This window comes from Maniola jurtina, chromosome 18 (genome assembly GCF_905333055.1).
Source record: "Maniola jurtina chromosome 18, ilManJurt1.1, whole genome shotgun sequence".
NCBI lineage: Eukaryota > Metazoa > Arthropoda > Insecta > Lepidoptera > Nymphalidae > Maniola > Maniola jurtina.
In genome coordinates, this window is record NC_060046.1 from 5,050,069 (window position 1) to 5,071,608 (window position 21,540).

Consider the following 21,540-nt stretch of genomic DNA (forward strand, 5'->3'; position numbering starts at 1 on the left):
CTAGTGACTTACAAATTAAACATAGAAATCATTTCATTTTTAAAAATAGGTTACTATGGACTTTCATATATTATATTGATAGATATTAATATTTATTAGGTTATCGTGTTAATAGTTTATCACTTTGTTTCCAAGACACGATTGTTTATCTTTCAAGTTTAATAACAAACTTCCCGATCGCAAATATAATAATCTAGATCCGTAAATTTGTTTTTATACTAAGTAAAGACGATTTATTACTACACTAGATGATGCCCGCGACTTCGTCCGCGTGGATATAGATTTTTTAAATCCCGTACTATTTCATTTTCCGGGATAAAAAGTATCCTCACTCTTCAGGTCTTAACTATATTCATGCAAAAAATCACGTTGATCTGTTGCTACGTTGCACAAGTTCAAGTGTTGTTATAGGGGTTGTTTTAAGGTGGATGCGACGGATCTGCCGGCGAAATTCTAATTTTATTTGGTTTTTTGCAATTCGTAAACTAATACGACAAAGTAGGCTTATGGCATTCTAGTTGCGACAATGGCAGTATCATCTCCACGTGTTTATATAAAAATCTTTACTTGATAGAGTCCAGTTTAAGAAATTAGCTCTAGTATCGACTAATTTGTGAGTTATAGTCGATACTAGAGTTAATTTCTTAAACTGGACCCTTTCAAGTAAAGATTTTTATATAAACACGTGGAGATGATACTGCCATTGTCGCAACTAGAATGCCATAAGCCTACTTTGTCGTATTAGTTTACAAATTGCGAAAAACCAAATTAAATTTGAATTTCGCGGGCAGATCCTTCGCTTGTCCCTTAACGTAGCTAATATCTTTGAATATATTCAGAATGTGATTACGCTGTATTTTAGAATTAATGGTACCTATGTACATTATTATAAAGCGTTTGACGTTAGTTAAATCATAACAATAAAATAGTTAAAAATAGCTGAAGGTGAGATGAACGGTCACGGTCGACTTCACGTTTCAACTTGCGTTTTACGTAATTGTAACTTTGTAAGTGAAACGTATCAGCTATCGAGTTACGTAAAGACATTGTGATAGATTGGCATTATACAAGGTACAAATAGAAGATTTTATACATTATACAAGACAAAAAAAATTTAACTTTACAACAGACAAAAATTTCTTGCGTACATTTCGTGAAGTTAAAGAAAAACTTAATTTATTCAACTAAGAAAAAGGTTTTACGTTCTGAAAAAACCGGTTAAACGACGGATGTAAAATGGTCATTAAAAATAAAGTTTTTTAATACAGGTATAATACTTTAAAAAAAAAGATTTATTTGACAAAGAAATTCAGAAATTGATTGTGGCGTTCTCTTGGAAATCTTTTCATTGAGTCTGACAAAGAAAACGGATTTTCAATTTATTTTATATTGCAAAAAACAAACTGTTGAGGGCTTCATTTATTGAAAGCTAGCTAAAATAAATTTTAATTACTAATGGCAATGTATTGGTACTTTCTCTTTATTGGAAGGATAAGATTAAGTAGGCTGACATTTCGCACTTGAAGTGATATGAAACTTGCATAATAAACTTGATATGAGAGCAGCTTTAAAGTAGAGCATTCAAAATAAAAAGGACAGTCGTTTTTGTAATATGATATTTGTATAATTATCTTCAATTCATTATTCTTTATCTGATGCTTGTTTACTTTAAATGCTAGAATAAGATTAATCATAATAAAAGTTGCATTTTTCATTTTTTTGGTAAATATGAACCGTTTGACTGTGGTGGTATTTTAAAGAGGTATTAATTTTTGGAACTGTATCTTGTACACCAGTTAGCACGTTCTGCAGTAAACGCAACTTACTGTTGGTAGCGGACAGCAGGGCGCGTGTGATGGCGGGCGACGCGGCGCGGTCGGGCGCCTTGCCGCGCACCTCCTCGCGCATGGACGGCAGCGCCACCAAGGCCACTGACAGCAATAGCACGAGAAGACACGTGGCCGGCTGTGCCTTGCCGCTCGAGCCCGACGTTACACCAGTTAGCACGTTCTGCAGTAAACGCAACTTACTGTTGGTAGCGGACAGCAGGGCGCGTGTGATGGCGGGCGACGCGGCGCGGTCGGGCGCCTTGCCGCGCACCTCCTCGCGCATGGACGGCAGCGCCACCAAGGCCACTGACAGCAATAGCACGAGAAGACACGTGGCCGGCTGTGCCTTGCCGCTCGAGCCCGACGTTACACCAGTTAGCACGTTCTGCAGTAAACGCAACTTACTGTTGGTAGCGGACAGCAGGGCGCGTGTGATGGCGGGCGACGCGGCGCGGTCGGGCGCCTTGCCGCGCACCTCCTCGCGCATGGACGGCAGCGCCACCAAGGCCACTGACAGCAATAGCACGAGAAGACACGTGGCCGGCTGTGCCTTGCCGCTCGAGCCCGACGTTACACCAGTTAGCACGTTCTGCAGTAAACGCAACTTACTGTTGGTAGCGGACAGCAGGGCGCGTGTGATGGCGGGCGACGCGGCGCGGTCGGGCGCCTTGCCGCGCACCTCCTCGCGCATGGACGGCAGCGCCACCAAGGCCACTGACAGCAATAGCACGAGAAGACACGTGGCCGGCTGTGCCTTGCCGCTCGAGCCCGACGTTACACCAGTTAGCACGTTCTGCAGTAAACGCAACTTACTGTTGGTAGCGGACAGCAGGGCGCGTGTGATGGCGGGCGACGCGGCGCGGTCGGGCGCCTTGCCGCGCACCTCCTCGCGCATGGACGGCAGCGCCACCAAGGCCACTGACAGCAATAGCACGAGAAGACACGTGGCCGGCTGTGCCTTGCCGCTCGAGCCCGACGTTACACCAGTTAGCACGTTCTGCAGTAAACGCAACTTACTGTTGGTAGCGGACAGCAGGGCGCGTGTGATGGCGGGCGACGCGGCGCAGTCGGGCGCCTTGCCGCGCACCTCCTCGCGCATGGACGGCAGCGCCACCAAGGCCACTGACAGCAATAGCACGAGAAGACACGTGGCCGGCTGTGCCTTGCCGCTCGAGCCCGACGTTACACCAGTTAGCACGTTCTGCAGTAAACGCAACTTACTGTTGGTAGCGGACAGCAGGGCGCGTGTGATGGCGGGCGACGCGGCGCGGTCGGGCGCCTTGCCGCGCACCTCCTCGCGCATGGACGGCAGCGCCACCAAGGCCACTGACAGCAATAGCACGAGAAGACACGTGGCCGGCTGTGCCTTGCCGCTCGAGCCCGACGTTACACCAGTTAGCACGTTCTGCAGTAAACGCAACTTACTGTTGGTAGCGGACAGCAGTGCGCGTGTGATGGCGGGCGACGCGGCGCGGTCGGGCGCCTTGCCGCGCACCTCCTCGCGCATGGACGGCAGCGCCACCAAGGCCACTGACAGCAATAGCACGAGAAGACACGTGGCCGGCTGTGCCTTGCCGCTCGAGCCCGACGTTACACCAGTTAGCACGTTCTGCAGTAAACGCAACTTACTGTTGGTAGCGGACAGCAGGGCGCGTGTGATGGCGGGCGACGCGGCGCGGTCGGGCGCCTTGCCGCGCACCTCCTCGCGCATGGACGGCAGCGCCACCAAGGCCACTGACAGCAATAGCACGAGAAGACACGTGGCCGGCTGTGCCTTGCCGCTCGAGCCCGACGTTACACCAGTTAGCACGTTCTGCAGTAAACGCAACTTACTGTTGGTAGCGGACAGCAGGGCGCGTGTGATGGCGGGCGACGCGGCGCGGTCGGGCGCCTTGCCGCGCACCTCCTCGCGCATGGACGGCAGCGCCACCAAGGCCACTGACAGCAATAGCACGAGAAGACACGTGGCCGGCTGTGCCTTGCCGCTCGAGCCCGACGTTACACCAGTTAGCACGTTCTGCAGTAAACGCAACTTACTGTTGGTAGCGGACAGCAGGGCGCGTGTGATGGCGGGCGACGCGGCGCGGTCGGGCGCCTTGCCGCGCACCTCCTCGCGCATGGACGGCAGCGCCACCAAGGCCACTGACAGCAATAGCACGAGAAGACACGTGGCCGGCTGTGCCTTGCCGCTCGAGCCCGACGTTACACCAGTTAGCACGTTCTGCAGTAAACGCAACTTACTGTTGGTAGCGGACAGCAGGGCGCGTGTGATGGCGGGCGACGCGGCGCGGTCGGGCGCCTTGCCGCGCACCTCCTCGCGCATGGACGGCAGCGCCACCAAGGCCACTGACAGCAATAGCACGAGAAGACACGTGGCCGGCTGTGCCTTGCCGCTCGAGCCCGACGTTACACCAGTTAGCACGTTCTGCAGTAAACGCAACTTACTGTTGGTAGCGGACAGCAGGGCGCGTGTGATGGCGGGCGACGCGGCGCGGTCGGGCGCCTTGCCGCGCACCTCCTCGCGCATGGACGGCAGCGCCACCAAGGCCACTGACAGCAATAGCACGAGAAGACACGTGGCCGGCTGTGCCTTGCCGCTCGAGCCCGACGTTACACCAGTTAGCACGTTCTGCAGTAAACGCAACTTACTGTTGGTAGCGGACAGCAGGGCGCGTGTGATGGCGGGCGACGCGGCGCGGTCGGGCGCCTTGCCGCGCACCTCCTCGCGCATGGACGGCAGCGCCACCAAGGCCACTGACAGCAATAGCACGAGAAGACACGTGGCCGGCTGTGCCTTGCCGCTCGAGCCCGACGTTACACCAGTTAGCACGTTCTGCAGTAAACGCAACTTACTGTTGGTAGCGGACAGCAGGGCGCGTGTGATGGCGGGCGACGCGGCGCGGTCGGGCGCCTTGCCGCGCACCTCCTCGCGCATGGACGGCAGCGCCACCAAGGCCACTGACAGCAATAGCACGAGAAGACACGTGGCCGGCTGCGCCTTGCCGCTCGAGCCCGACGTTACACCAGTTAGCACGTTCTGCAATAAAAAAAAAAATACCGTTGAAACATTTGTTAACAGTGAATGATATGATTATTATAACCGAAAAAAGTATCTCACAAAAAAGAACTACTACTGCCTGCTTTTTTAAATTATCTTAAACCAACGGTCGGCAACCCACCGCCTGCATCCCACCCTAGCCTCCGCGACTATTTTGTAAATGAAGGTTTCATGGTTCGGAATTATTTTAATTAACTACAACGACAAAATTGAAATAGAATATCCGCGAAAGCTCCGAATATTTTTGCAAAACCTTTTTCAAGTGATACTGATACCGCTGCTACAAACGAACTGTGAGTGTGTCTCCACCACTTTCCGTGTATGCATAGATCACTTCTTAGATTCGCAAAAAGTATTTATTTCCCTGTCTTTTACAGTTATTTTTGATCAATTGCTTATCGTGTGCACTCACACAAACATAGCCAAATAGTCTTCGTGAAATAGAGCATCTTTAGCTATTTCACTTTTTGATCGAGCGATCGCTCAGGCTTACCTGCAATCTCTTCAGCTGTTGTGTCAGGGACTGGTTCTGGGACTGCAGTATCTTTATCCGTCTGATGAGTGTCTGATTCTCGGCCGTGCACTGTTTGACCCTGGGAATAAAGGAATGTAATTAATTAATTTTAAATTTATGTACTAGTTTTTTGTTTACTGAGAAATAGGCTTGACGACAATCATGCCTAAAAAACAGAGCAATGGTGAGGTCTAGATTGGAGTGCGCTTGCCTAAAAGATGCCTTTCACTCTTGCCTTGAAGATATTCTATCAGAAACGTTGAGCAAAAACGTTTGGTGTACGAGTAAGTAGCTACTATGAATTATACAACGAACGGATAAAGTCAAAATGTCGTAGCAGGCTCAGGAAGGAAAGAAATTAAAGATATCACGTATACTTAGATATTTCTGTATAATTTTTATGGCAACAAAGTTTGTGCAGAAGTGATCAAATTCACATTTTTTAAATTTGTTTTAGGCATACCATGTAGTTATAGTTTTAAGTTGAGTATTCAAAGCCAGCAAAAAAAAAAAAACAAAATACATGTAATAAAAAGTTTCAATGTTTTGAAGTCAGTTAAAAACAATGTAAGCGTCTGCAATAATAATTATCACGTAATCAACGGTGATTAAGAACATGACCTCGGCGAGATATGGATGAATAAAAATGATATGAAAGATAAGTAACCAAGAAAATAATATTTAAATGTAATAAAACATAGTACACGTTTTATTTGGCAAAAACTAGATGGTATTGACTCAGGATTAAATACCAAAGATAATCTTACTAATCCAGTCCTTCTAAAATTATATTATGTTTTACCTAATTATAACATAAACACTATAATTAAGTACATACAAATATACTTATACTTTATCACACCACTTGATAGTACATACTCGGGTTACATTCCAGTTAATGCTCTGTTCTTTATTTTGTAAGTTCATTAATGAGGTTTTCATATATTTTTAAAGAATGCGAATTTCTTATGAATTCTCAATTCAGGAGGCCACAGGTATTACGGAAACGCAATACCGGAAAGTCATTATGTTGTGCTCTCGCGCGAACCTGCTCCACCAAAACAAAGACATTATTATATGAAATCCAATCTCTGGTATGGAATCTTAAAAAAATAAAAAGTTAATCTACACATATTAATATTATGATGCTGCATAAGGAAAACCCCGTCTGAGAATTTATAAATAGCGGTTTAATAACTATAGCCGTTTTCGCGTGAATCACAAACCCACAAACACAGCGTAAAACATGCCACGTACACAGTGTTGAGTTGGAACTGATGTAAGGTCGGGCTGAATTGCACGAGTTGTGAGTCCTGAGTCATGACCGATGCAAGATTATTTACTTTCCAATTTAGTATGACGTTTTATTTTGAAATGGTTTTTTAGACTATAAAAATAGTCGGACGTTTGGACCTTGGACCGCTGATTTTTTTAAATTTTAACCGATCGATCTTAATAGGTACGAATTTGCTGTAAGATTCCAAAACTTTGCGCAAATGAGAAAGCTGTCTCATTTTCTTAAATCGCCTTATTATATGAAGTTGCTGTTCCAGTAGAATGAACTGAATTGGCTGCATTGTTGTTGTGAAGCCTTCCCTTTAAATGTGGCATAAATAAAAACGCATAAGCAGTATGTGTTTTTGTTCTGGGCCTTGATACAATTTTTTAACAGTATCCGGACCCCTCTTAAAATTACTGGCTGACCCCTGGTTTAGACTATAGGAATTGAATAAATTAAAAATTAAAAAATCTATTCCTAGAACCGTATTGAGAAAACTGTGGCTAGATCAGTGTACAGAACAATAATGCTACCATCTGAATTATCGTACCGAGACGGAACGGTACTTTCACTCTCTGAAAGGGTCATTCATTTATTACGTCGCAGACTTTAGCTTGGGGCCTGGGGAATATATTTTCAGTTAACTAATTGAAAGTTTTTGTCATTATATCAAGTGTAAGAGTGCCTGACTACTGAAGCGGATCGAAGCGGAGATACTTTAACCAGACCATTTTTTTGACTGTGATCTCAACTGGTAGTACGAATTAGTTTACACAGAGTTGACGCAATATTATAGAACTAGCTGATACCCGCAACTTCGTTCGCGTGGATGTAGGTTTTTTAAAATTCCCGTGGGAACTCTTTGATTTTCCGGGATAAAAAGTAGTCTATGTGCTAATCCAGGGTATAATCTATTGCCATTCTAAATTTCAGCCCAATCCGTCCAGTAGTTTTTGCGTGAAGGAGTAACAAACATACACACACACACACACACACACACACACACACACACACACACACACACACACACACACACACACACACACATACAAACTTTCTCCTTTATAATATTAGTGTGAAGTGTGATCACGGCGTCATCAATATAAGTTTGATTAGTCTGCTACCACTCGTTACCACTCTGCTTCGCTTGAGTGGACATACACCCTAAGATTGAATCAGAGATCGTATTACGAGTTACGGCCTTAATTGATCCATGTCAAAACAGGACATTAAGTGCGAGATTAAGTTAGTGCAAGCCCAGAGAGCGTAAAAGATCAATAATATTTTTTTTTTTTAAATACCACTGCTGTGGCAGAGTTCTACATTTTCTGTAATCGACTGATGTTTCAAGTAAATACCTTACAAATAAAAAAATTAAAAATATTACCTGTCTTCCAATCCATCAACATATTCCTTCTTGCGTTTACGGGAATCCTGAGCGGAGATCTTATTTCTGATTTTACGCCTGATTCTCTTCAGTTCCCTTTCTTCGTGTTTAGTGAGGGGGTAGCTTTGAGGTAAGGTGATGCCCTCCTTTGCTAACAACCGTCTCTCCTCAGCTGTTAGAACGAGACGGGGATACCCGTTCCTGCCGTCGTTGATTTGGGTCTCCTTGTCATCTTCGTCATCGCTGCGGTCGCTGCCTGAGTCATCTACAAAATATTTGATAGTTTGAGTTGCGTAATCTTGAACGCTAATGTTTTAAACAGGACAACTGAGTTTGCTACTGTTGTCTTATCTTTCTGAACATAATTTTATCTATTCTCTATCAAAGTATGTAAAACTGACTGACCAACATATCAACGTATAACCATAGAATACATAGGTACAGGTATAGCTCAAATCTATACTAATACTATAAATGCGAAAGTGTGTCTGTCTGTCTGTCTGCGACGTTTTCACGGCTCAACCGCTGAACCTTTTAATGTTTGGTACAAAGTTAGCTTATCTACATCCCGGGGACGGACATAGGCTAACATTTTATCCCGGAAAATAAAAAAGCCTACGGGATTCTTAAGGGTTTATCCGTTTAACCGATTTATATGTTTGGTACAGAGGTAGCTTACGCCCCGGAAATTGACTTCGGCAACTTTTCATCCTGGAAAAGCAAAGAGTTCCCACGTGATTTTTAAAGCCTTAAATCCTCGCGGACGAAGTCGCGGGCATCACCTAGTCTAGAATATAGGGAATTTACATGTAGGTTCTCTGTATAATGTAGACATTCATTAAAAAACGGTTTTCAGAGCCCGAGTGAAGCTGGGGCAGGTCAGCTAGTAAGTTTCTATATTAGTCCGATTCTGTTATATTTTATTGGTATGGTAGATGCATTTGACGATTCAAAAGTACATACTTGTAAAACGTCTAATGAATAAAAATAATTGATCGTATATAGTGATATATATCATTGATTAAGCGCTATTTATCTATTGTTAAACGGGTAAAATGGTTAAGATCGTAATCAATAAATGTTTCAAGAGATAAAAAATTGAAGTCTCAGACATAAATTATTATCATTAACAGAAAAAGTCGAGTTTGGAATGTACTACGACGCATGTTATTATCGCCGATTAGTTTTTATTCGGAACCGGTACCACTTAGCTACACAGCTAAACAGGCAAGCGGAACTAAAATATAACCACTTTAATTGAGAATGCATAACCTACTAAGTACTACCTACGAGCCTGACGCGATGTAGTAGTTAAATAAACCGCGAATATTCTTTACACACCTATGCAAAAATGTTTTTAATAAGTATACGACTAATATTCCCCTTTTCCCCTCCAACTAAGCGTAGAACTTGTGCTAGGAGAAGGTACCACAATAGTGCAACGGGTGGGGTTTGAACCACCGACCTCTCGGATTTCAGTCCGTTTCTTTACCCGTTGAGCTATTGAGGCTTTAAACTATTAACACTTGCTCCTGAAAGACGCATATTATACAATCGAAGAATGATTAAAGAGCGTGGATTTGACCTGCAGCTCGCTCCAGCAATGTGTGAGACTTTAATTACTTTTATACATAGGTATACATTATACATGGCATAATATTGTATATCAAATCTTCGAAAAGAGCAACCGCCGAGTTTCTTGCTGGTTCTTCTCGGTAGGAAACGCATTCCGAACAAGTGGTAGACGCTTTTGACGATTCAAAAGTACTTGTAAAAGTTTAATTAAATAAAAATATTTTTATGAAATATAATATAATCAAATGGAAAATCCATTCTTTAATTTACGGTTAGAATATCAGACTATAAAAATATACTATGCTTGATGTCACTCACATCATGTACACCTTAAACCACAAAATGGCGTGCACGAGTTCAATAATACCATAAAAATATTTACACAGTACAATGACCGAATTTGACCAACAGACTAACAGATTATATTAGACACGCTTAACTAGGCAATTGACACCAATTCCGTCGGTTACACTGTGATTGATGCAACGAGATTGGTTCAATAAGTTGTTGCTACCCGCGATTTTGTCTGCGTTGTCCTATTTACCGGCTTAGCGAAATATCCGTCCCAGGCTCGATTCCCAGGCAGAAGAAATTTGAAATTTTAGAATTTTCTCTGGTCTGGTCTGGTCTGGTGGGAGGCTTCGGCCGTCCCTAGTTACCACCCTACCGACAAAGCCGTATCGCTAAGCGATTTAGCGTTCCAGTACGTTGCCGTGTAGAATCGAAAGGGGCTTAATATAAACTGCATGCCGTAACCTTTCCAGGTTACGAACGCATCATCATTTACCACCAGGTGAGATTGCAGTCAAGGGCTAACTTGGATCTGAATAAAAAAAACTTCAACTAACTCTAAAACAGTGTCCTAAGTAAGTGATATCCATTAAGCTTGACTGCCATTATGATGTAAACAGGTGCTGCAAGATTTCAGTAGTATTTAGCGTAACGTTCTACATAAATTAGTATTTGTTGCTTGAAACTTTGATTTACATAAGTTTTTAATATGCCAACTAAACGCCGCTTAGCGTTGTTCTGTCAGTTTGTACCTAAATCAAATCACCGTACTCAGTAATCGATACAAATTAAAACATATCGCCAGCAGCTCGATATCGAACAAATGGATTCAGACCACACATACCACAATTCATTAGATGTCACATATTAGATCGAATATTGCTGGTATTAACGTATGTATGTTCATTTGTTTGTAAACAGAAACGGCGCATGCTTTAAATCATCTTTCTGTTCTGTTAATTATATGGAATTTGAAACCACAAGCGAAACCATGGAATGAGTCGGTCGCTAACAAAATACCAATAAAACAGCCCAATCATAACGCACGCTACTGCAAAATTCACTGTTATTACAGAAACAGTTACTTTTGAAATGCTTCAAGTTGTTCGTAATGGTTAAGTAAAAATATACATTAGGTTCAAGGATAGAAAGTTTAATTTCGAATAAAGTGGCGTTACTCACCCAAATGGCTGCCATTTTGTTCGTAATCGCGATCGTCCCGGCTGTCCATTTTGAGATCTTGCAGTTTGCTTTGCGAGAGAAGGTTGGCCGCGGCGATTTTGATATTCGAAGCGTTCTTTAGGTCGGCTGCGTTTATGATCTTGATGGACTTTAGGTCCTTCATGTCTTTGAAGGTGACTGGCAGCAGTATGGACCTAGGATTGCCGTTCATTGGCGCGACTCTGATAACTCTACGCTGCGGGGCAACGCTCTCTACCGGTTTGGAGTACACTTTAGTTTGGGGGTTGATGACTTGGATGTTCGTGAGCTTGAAGGGCTTTTGGGGTTGCGCCTTGACGACTAGCTGCGGTTTCTGTACGGAGGCGGCCGGTAATCTAATCGTCGGTTTTTGGACCTTCGGTTGGACGGCTTGCGGCGTTTGGGAGAGACGGCGTTTTCTGCCAACGTTACCTATGAAAATTATAGCAGTTTTATTTTTTGATCCGGTACAAAATCGTTCTGAATAGAGTTCTGAATAAAATACATATTTTATAATAATTTTGTGTGATTTTTCAAATTATTCAGGCGAAAGTATCTACCTAAGTTCGCGACAGGACGATATTAACAATCGGGGTATGAGGCGGGGACGCCCCGCAAAACCGCACGTCATCCGCGCTATGCCAAACCGGGTTAGTGCGTCTCCATACTCCCCACCCCTATTGCCATGTCGACCAGTCGCGTGTACTATGTGTACTATACATAGCATCATAAGGTCCGAGAACTAGAGGAAAGTACTTTAAGTAATTGTAATAGATAAAGTTTTCTCTACCTTCCTATTTGAAACAGGTCCATATAAACTAAATACAAACTTTCTGCTTATTGATCATACTTTCCAAGCATCACTTTTTCAGCAATTTAGATTTACAAGCTTAACTAAAAATTCCATTTAGTTATATTTTGCTCGTGTGATTATAAAGAGTTGTGCAACCAGGTATTAAGTATAATAAGTATAGGTAGGTACGCTGAGTATAGTCTAACATGCCTAGTGCCTACGTATATTCAGCTGCTATTGTATTTGTTCTCGATGAATCAGCTTGCACAACTGTTGTGTCTTACGCAACAATGATATAGTTCTGTCAACAACATTTTGACTACAGAACAATTATAAAAGTTTTATACGAAATAAGTTAAAATGTAATCAAGGGCTTTGTCGATAGTATTGTACGTACCAACCTAATACTTGATTAAACAAGCTATAGAAGAATTTTGTTATCTTGTAGGGCATACCCATTATTTTATAAACATTTAATAGTTTTATTTCTTTTATTTAACTAGTCATTTAGAGAACAACTTATTTATTTTATTAAAGCTTGAAATAATACAATGTCATCGTCATGAGAAACTTTTTCAATTTATTGTGAAAAAGGAGGAGGTTATGAGTTCAGTGAGTTTTTTATGTAAGTACCCGATATCCCCGAGGTTTCTAGATTAATTTGATTTTTTTAATCAATAGAGGAGAATTTATTTATGTGTTTACACTAAAAAGTTTAAAATAAAAATTCTTTGCACTGGTACTGCGTCGCGTCGCTTGCGGTTTGTCCGTAATGTACATGAATGGTGTACGAATAATTAAATGAACTATTAACAGGGCTCTCTCCGTCACTTACTCCATACAATCGTAGTTCCAATTTCATTTGAATATTAAGCAACAAAAGTCCATTAAATTTTGCAGACATATTCTAAAAACTAATATCTGTGCCTGTGGTGTTTTAGATTTTTCTAAAAATATGTAGTTTTAAAATTACAGGGGCTGAAAGATATGTATGTGAATTTTTAAGTAGCGCTAAGCGTAAATTTGAAACCGAATAGTTTAACGGAAATCTGGAAAGCCACAGGCATAGATATTAGTTCCCGGAACGTTTCTACAAAATTCCATTGAACATGATTGGTTAGTATTCAAATGAGAGACGAACTACGTTTGTATGGAACGAGTGACGGAGAGACCCCTCTTAAGTAATTAAAAAACTCACCATTATTATTTTGGAATGTATTGCTATTAATGAACCCAGGCATGACATTCTGCTCGAAGTCGAGCATATCGAACGTGTCCTGTTCCGTCGAGCTGTTGGAATCGCTTGTGTCCTGGATGATGACATCCTGGACGTCCCCCGGACTCATGGGGTCCAGGACTGTCGTCGGCACATCCTCGTCGCATGAGTTCTGGATGAGGAACGGAGAGAGTTGCTGCTCGAAATCGCTGCAACAATGAAAACCGCAAATGATATACTTGTTACTTAAATGTTAAGGTGCATGGGACCGGTCTGCCAGCGAAATTCAAATTCAATTTGGTTTTTCGCAATTTGTAAACTAACACGACATAGTAGGCTTATGGCATTTTAATTGCGCCAATGGCAGTATCATCCTCACAGGTTTATATAAAAATCTTTACTTTATTGAAAGGGTCCAGTTTAAGAAATTAGGGCTGGTGAGCTGGGTGGTGATGACGCAGATGACAGGTAAAATGGCTTTATAGTACTTATAGCATTGTAGTTATACTCGTAAATGAACAATGCGTCAGTGCCCTTTAAACAATTATATTATCTAACCTTTACAAATTATTTCCTCGTAATTTTCTTTATCCGACAACATTCCTTCCCAGATAGAAGATTTCAGGCTGGTTAATTACAAAACAATTATTCAGCAAAATTGGAGCGTCCTTTAGATTTCCAATACAATAAGGGACATTTATTACGTTTCGTTTGTAGAAGGAAGCTTTACACAAGGAATCCCTCAGACAAAGGGAATTAGGGGAAGTACAGAGAAATAATTCTCATTTTAATTATTACGATCAGCATCTACTCTAATCCATACTAATATTATAAATGCAAAAGTGTGTCTGTCTGTCTGTCTGCTATCTTTTCACGGCCCAACAGTTTAAGCTATTCTGACGAAATTTTGCTACTTTTTATCCCGGAAAATCAAAGAGTTCCCACGGTATTCCTAAAGATTCATCCGCTTAACCAATTTCTATGAAATTTGATACTGAGGTAGCTTGCGTTCCTGTAATTGACAATAGGCAACTTTTTAACCCGGAAAATCAAACAGCTCCCACAGGATCTTTATAAATCTAAATCCACGCGGACGAAGTCGCGGGCATCCTCTAGTTCATAATAAGACCAAATTTTGCGAAATGTACTAGACAAAGACTTTCTTTATTAAACTTTCATCAGAAAAATTTATTAAGTACCTAAAATAAGTTAAAAAAATTGTAACTCTCAGATTTTAATACCTTACCTAAATGATCGATATTTCATATTATGTTTTACAGAAATACTTGTTTAGGGCTTACTCAGCTATTGTAAGTGCGTTCCAATTAAAACTGCATATTTGACACATTTCATTAGTTGTGCTTACATTTAGGTACATAAATAAATAACTCTGCTTAATTTTTAAGATGCTTATCCATTTTTAGGGTTCCGTATCTCCAGAGAAAAAGGAACCCTCATAGGATCATTTCGCTGTCTGTCGTATCTGTCCCGTCAAGGCAATCAAAACCTATAGCGTACCTACTTCCAATTGACGCTAGAATCACGAAATTTGGCAGGTAGAAATGTCTTATAACACAAATATTTTTTTAGCAGACAGACAGACACAGACACACTTTCGCATTTATAATACTATACTAGTAAGGATAGTTTTTGATTTATCGTGCAAAATGTTGGAAAAAATACCCGAGTAAGGAACCCTCGGTACGCGAGACTGACTCGCACTTGGCCGGTATTATTGATTTACATAACTGAAGTCGCCAATAAGTCGGTCAATAAAGTTTTCTGAAGGTTACACCACTCCTATCCCATTATGGCTGGTAGTAATCATGGATGCCCTTTTCATCTGTCTCCGGATCGAAACAAAACAGGCTTCTTCCACCAAGGCTAGTTAGGTAGCGGCTGGCCGTGGTGCCTAATAAGGTAGCCATAACTGAAAATACTTTTCTCCATATTTTTTCTATAAAGGCTGTGAATGGAGAGTTTGGAAGGGAACTTTTATGATTTAGGATTTAGGACATGAAGAACGAAAGAAATTAGGAGATTTTCTTTTTTAACTCTCGTGAAAAGTATAATATAATAATAAAATTATTGTAATTCTGCCCTTCATATTGAAAACGCAGCACTTGCAAACTAACGGTTCGGAGAAACTGCACTTTTTCTTAGCACAGCTAAAATTTTCATGCAAATACCTACTGCCAAAATCCTTAACAAAAAACATACTTCCAATGAAGATTTTCCTGAAAAATATTTTTTGTCGTGTCGGAAAGCTCCTTGGGAGTCCATTTTTTGTAAAAAAGTGACTCAAAAGTGTCGATTATTGCAATTATAGAGTTACGAGGGCGGAGTTATAACCGCGCGACAGTTTCCTAAAAATAGTGATTTAATTTAACACTAATGCCTGGTTCATAAAAAAAATCCAATACGATTTTTTTCCTGTTTTCTATAGAATTTTCTAAACTTAATAATGTCAGTCCACAAGTTGTTGAACCTATTGCTTGGAAAAAGTCAAGTTTTTACTATGAGATTATTAAAAAATAATTTAAAACGTGTCTCAAAACATGTTCTGAACTCGTCTAAAACAAATGTTATTCAAGCGCGATAAAGTATCATTTCCCCGGCATTATATAACCAGTATAATATACGTATAATACCAGTATAATCCTGATGTTCAACATGTAAATTTTATACATATTAAAACCAGTTTACGACAAGATAAAATGTCGTCCCCGGTTTTTAGGCACTTGGACCTATCCACTTTTACTTTTAAATCGAACGTATCAAGTGTACATTTATGGAATCAAGGAAGGATTGTAAGTTTCAGATAGCCCGAGGTTATCACTACTTATGTCTTTCATGTTTTTATCAATACTTATGCCACGTCGTGTGCATGTAATATAATATATTATGTACAAAGAACTAATTACCTTTTATTATTATCATAATATGGTTATTTACAGGGATTCCCAAACACTCATTTTACAAAAAATATTTCCTACTAGAAGATGCCCGCGACTTCGTCCGCGTTAATTCACATTTTTATAGATCCCGTGGGAATGTTTGATTTTCCGGGATAAAAAGTTACCTATTTCGATTACAGGGACGCAAGCTACTTCGGTACCAAATTTTATACAAATCGGTTAAAAGGGTGGGTCTTTAGGAATCCCGCGGAACTCTTTGATTTTCCGGGATAAAAAGTAGCCTATGTCCTTCCCGGGGGTATAAGCTAACCCTGTACCAAATTTCGTCAGAATCGGTTACACTGTTGGGCCGTGAAAAGGTAACAGACAGACAGACAGACAGAAAGACACACTTTCGCATTTATAATATTAGCATGGATTACTTTAAAAAGCATCTAAAGGTACAAGTCCGTAGGCGACTGCAAGCGCCGTGTCGCCGCGACACTAGGTACCTTTTAGGGTTCCGTACCTCAAAAGGAAAAACGGAACACTTATAGGATCACTTTGTTGTCTGTCTATCTGTCTGTCTGTCCATCCGTCGTGTCTGTCAAGAAAACCTATAGGGTACTTCCCGTTGACCTAGAATCCACACCGTTGACCGTTTTAGAATGTACAGGTAAAGCCCTTTCATATGATACCCCACTTGGTATTATCTTTATCTTATTTTAAAAATTGAAACACATTTTTTAACGATGTAACCACAAATTCGCGATTTTCAGATTTATTCCTGAACTTGTGCTATAAGACCTACCTACCTGCCTTTAATGATTCTAGGTCAACGGGAAGTACTCTATAGGTTTTCTTGACAGACACGACGGACGGACGGATGGACGGGCGGACAGACAGACAACAAAGTAATCCTATAAGGTTCCTGTTTTTCCTTTTGAGGTACGGAACCCTAATTACTATAATTATTGTTAGTATGTATTTGGAAACGGCACATCTACTGCAAAAGTGCTTAAATACAGGCAGAAATGCAGGCAAAACCTAGCGTGTATAGGTGCCAAGGTGAAGTAAGAGCAATCGATATGCTGTCCGCTTTGCGCGATATACATTATATTACTGTCTTTCATACACGTGGTGACCTCAATATGATAAGATATTCTAATATTTTATAGTATCAGGTTAGGCGGCGATATGGCCTTCTGTGCCGTGAGAATAATATCGAAAGATCATGAACATTTGCACGCGCTATTCAGATGATTATTACATTTTTACTCCATGTAGATAGGTACCTACTGTTTGTAGTCCGGCACTCCGATAAAGCCGTGCCGCCAAGCGGTCGGTACGATGTCGTATAAAAACTAATGGGTTTAAGAAAGGATTTTTAAAAATCCAACCCCTAATGGGGTAAACTAGGGGTTTGAAAATTGTGTAGTCCATGCGCACGAAGTCGCGGGCATAAACTAGTAGGTAATAAAACAATGCAATGGAATAGTTATACATACAAGAACTTAAGAAGATACATAATGTTTCGTCAGCTATAATTAATTAGGTGGGGTATTTGAACTTTAAAGGTGTCTCTTATTGGTAGTGTGAGTAAGTAGTTAACATGACCGACAACGTCTCTGAATTCTAATCACTCTCGCCGCGGAATGTATGCTTATTGATTCGTTAATTGATGGCAGAGAGTCATTCGTCACCGTTTAAATATTTACCGTTTTGAGTATGAGAAAAGCATGAAATAATAAATCACGAAAAATAAATATTAAAAAAAAAAAGAATATTAGCCATGCTAATCATGACTAATACTCCTCTTTCCCCTCCAATCAAGCGTAAAGCTTGTGCCAGAAGTGGATACGGTAATAGTGCAACGGGTGGGGTTTGAACCGCCGACCTTTCGGAATTCAGTCCTCCTCAACCGGTGAGCTATCCAGACTTTTACTTCTATGTAAATAAATATTTACATAGAAGTATAGAAGTAAGTTGAAAAACAATACAACTCCTCTTTTTAAAATCCCTAAACTAAGGTAGTTACTAAAAAAAAGTCCATTTTAACATTATAAATGCGAAAGTATGTCTGTCTTTTTCCATTTCACGGCCAATCCCTGATTGCAGTCAAGCGCAGTATTTAGCTAAAAAAAAAAGTTACTAAGTATAAAGTAAAGTTTTATTTCACTTACAATTCAGCCGGGTCGCTTGATAATCCACTGTCGGAACACGAACTGCTAAGCCCTTCTGGTTGAGATATGTCGGTAGGTAAATTGAAGTCTGGCAATGACTCTTCCAAAAAGTTCAAAGACCCCTGGTCCAGAGAAAATATATTTTCCAGGAGGTCGTCGGGAGCCTGCCAGGAATCCGACTGTAACAAGTGAAAACCATCATTAGGCCAGATTTGGTTGACCCTTTTTTCCGCTGGTAAGAATACAGTTACGCATCCCGCAAAAAAACCGGCCAAGTGCGAGTCAGATTCTCGCACTGAGGGTTCCATGCTCGGGTATTTTTTCCAACATTTTGCACGATAAATCCAACACTATTATACATAGAAATAAATAAAAATCTGTTTTAGAATTTACGGGTACTTAAAGTTCTTTCATAATGACACGACGGACGGACGGACAGACAGACAACAAAATGATCCTGATGATAAGGGTTCCGTTTTTCCTTTTGAGGTACAGAACTCTAAAAAGCGGGTATGTGGGAGTCACTGGAAATGCATTTGATGCAGCATTTTACAGCATACCCACTAAAAAACCCAGTGGTAACGTCCGCGTCAGGTAAGAGGCGTCTCTGGATAGATTTGGTTGACCCTGAGCTGCCCTATGCAACTGAACGGGCCATGCAAAATCGCGGTAGAGCGATTGTAATTTAGGTACATTTGGGGACAGTGCCCAGTCTTGGTACGATCTGGCATGAATTAAGTACTACATAAAATCTTAATCAACCCATTGCCGGCTCACTACTGAGCATGGGACTCCTTTCAGGAATGAGAACGGTTTGACCGTAGCCTACCACACTGGCCAAATGCAGATTGGTAGACTACATACAATATCATACTGGAATTCTTCTAACCGTGCCTCAGCAACTAACTACTTAAATAGCCCCTGATGCATTTACAGACCATTTACCATAACTTGTCCCTAACATCATGTTGGCGCCATTGCAAATTATACAATAACAAACCCTAGGCCCTAAGGAATAAAGCAAACAAAGCAATGATGCCAACATGACGGCAGGGGACAAGTTATAGTGAAGTCTGTAGTTGAAGCTGAAGGCTAAAACTCTCAAAATACTTTCGAAAATCAACAAAAAATAATAAAAATATTTTTTTCACATTCAATCATCCTATATCATTGATTTTTCAAAGCAGCATTAACCAGAAGTTAGCTAAAATACATGTCTGCAAAAAAGTAGGTGACATAAGTATCACCAGCTACATAACAATGACTTTATAACTTTCTGATGTAATATATTGCACAAGTACATTTGTTTAATTGTTATGTCAATATAGACACACACTGATATGATTGATACACTTACAGGATGCTGTGACACCATTGTGATTACAACATACCAGAATATTATAAAGGCCTAAGATTTAATAAGGCCTTAGATTTAATAAGGCCTTAGAAGAAGGATTGGTCTTCTTGTATGAAGTAGGTATAAGAAGACTCTTTCCATCGAGACGTCGTGCTAAGTTGCATGTGAAGGATGTGATCAACCAATAGAATCATTTGATATTTATGACTTAGCATAATAGCTCTGATAGAAAAGGGTTCAATGAAGTTACTTCTTTTACATATTCATTAAGCCAGGGTAAGAGATATTAAGGATGCACGCTACGGGTGGGAGCTAGGGATTTACTCTCACATCTCTGGAGGAAAAGGAGCCCGAGTCAAATCATTCATTTGTCAAGAGTCAAACAAGTTACAATGTCAAATAAGTCCTGTGGCATATAACTATTATTTTAATTGGTAAATCACACCCTTGATATAATTAATAAATTAGTAACAATAAATTAGTAAGCTTAATTATGTACATTATTAGGAATTCAGTGTTTATTGCTCTGAATATTAAATCATGCATATTACTAGGATAATTTAATTATCAATAATTTAACTAACTAATGACTTATTAGAGACATTATTTCCTGAACCAATTAAGTAACTAGGTAGCTAATTACCTAACCAAGTAACTACTTAAGTATATTTTTCACTACTTAATTATTTTCCACTAAGTAATTAAATATAAGTGGAAAAAGACAGGTGATTTTTAATTTTTAGGAAAATAAGGAATTTAGAAAAAAGAAATGCCTTCAAAAATGAGGAAGTTCTTTTATATTATCCTAATATTAATATTATAAATGTGAAAGTGTGGATGTTTGTTACTCAATCACGCAAAAACTTCTGGACGGATTTGTCTGAAATTTGGAGATAGATTATACCCTGGATTAACACATGGGCTATTTTTTATCCCAGAAAATCAAAGAGTTCCTGCAGGATTTTGAAAAACGTAAATGCACGCGGACGAAGTCGCGGGCATCAGCTAGTTTGCCAATAAATTAGTGCTTGACTGCATTACATTTGATTATAACTGATGTTGCAGTCTAAGATGGTAGCACAGTTTAACGAAAGATGTAAGGACAAAATGACAAAAATCTGTCATTTTATATTTCTGATGATTTTAATAGAGCTCTCTCCGTCACTTACTCCATACAATCGTAGTTCCCATTTCATTTGAATATTAAGCAACCAAAGTCCATGAAATTTTGCAGACATAGTCTAGAAACTAATATCTGTGTCTGTGGTGTTTTAGATTTTTCTAAAAATATGTAGTTTTAAAATTACAGGGGCTCAAAGATTTGTATTTTTCTTTAAAAAAAGGCCCAACTTTGTGCTCGTTTTTCTAGACAACGAAGCAATTTAATGAAATTTGGAAAAACCACAGACCTAGAAAATTTAATGAATATTATGTAGTAAAAAAATTATCGTTATATATTTTATATTGTTATAATTATGTGGGAACTACGAAAACCAGAAATTACACCCAGAAATCTTGAAAATTTCGTGCTGTCTCGATTTGTGCAAGCGGGGTGGTGAAGTGCGGGGGACGACACGTGAAACTGACAGAAACTGACAGTCTAAACACACGGGCCACATTTAGACTGCACCCAACTCCAAACTTGTCGATAGGTCTAACTAAATACACTGGTACATTTCAACTTGCGTTAGACGTATGCGTTACCTACCGTTATGCGTAGACGTTGCCTGTAGATAAAAATATGTCTCATGTTTGCTGGCAATAGCGCATGCATCAAACCCTGCAAGTTGCAACTCTCTTGCAACCTATTCCTCACGCAATACGCACAGCTTTAATATTATAATTTTTGACAATGTATACTATATGTAATGCCATATCACAGGTCACTCTCTGATTTATTGCTAACAATTTACTTCCAAATGCAAAGAAATCTAAGTGTGTTGAATTCACACTGCCCAATA

General features: G+C 40.5%; 1 protein-coding gene across 2 annotated transcripts in view; it reads right to left on the reverse strand.

Annotated features, from left to right (window-relative positions):
• The window catches only part of LOC123874455, a 29,604-nt gene that overhangs the window by 1,519 nt on the left and 6,545 nt on the right, over positions 1–21,540 (reverse strand). For both annotated transcript variants that reach the window (XM_045919801.1, XM_045919802.1), the window contains exons 2-7: positions 18,223–18,401; positions 13,125–13,351; positions 11,116–11,565; positions 8,068–8,332; positions 5,381–5,480; positions 1,827–4,662 (exon numbers count right to left, since the gene is read on the reverse strand). In XM_045919801.1, the coding sequence (XP_045775757.1) occupies positions 1,827–4,662; positions 5,381–5,480; positions 8,068–8,332; positions 11,116–11,565; positions 13,125–13,351; positions 18,223–18,401 (4,057 nt within the window). The remainder of the gene's footprint in view (positions 1–1,826; positions 4,663–5,380; positions 5,481–8,067; positions 8,333–11,115; positions 11,566–13,124; positions 13,352–18,222; positions 18,402–21,540) is intronic.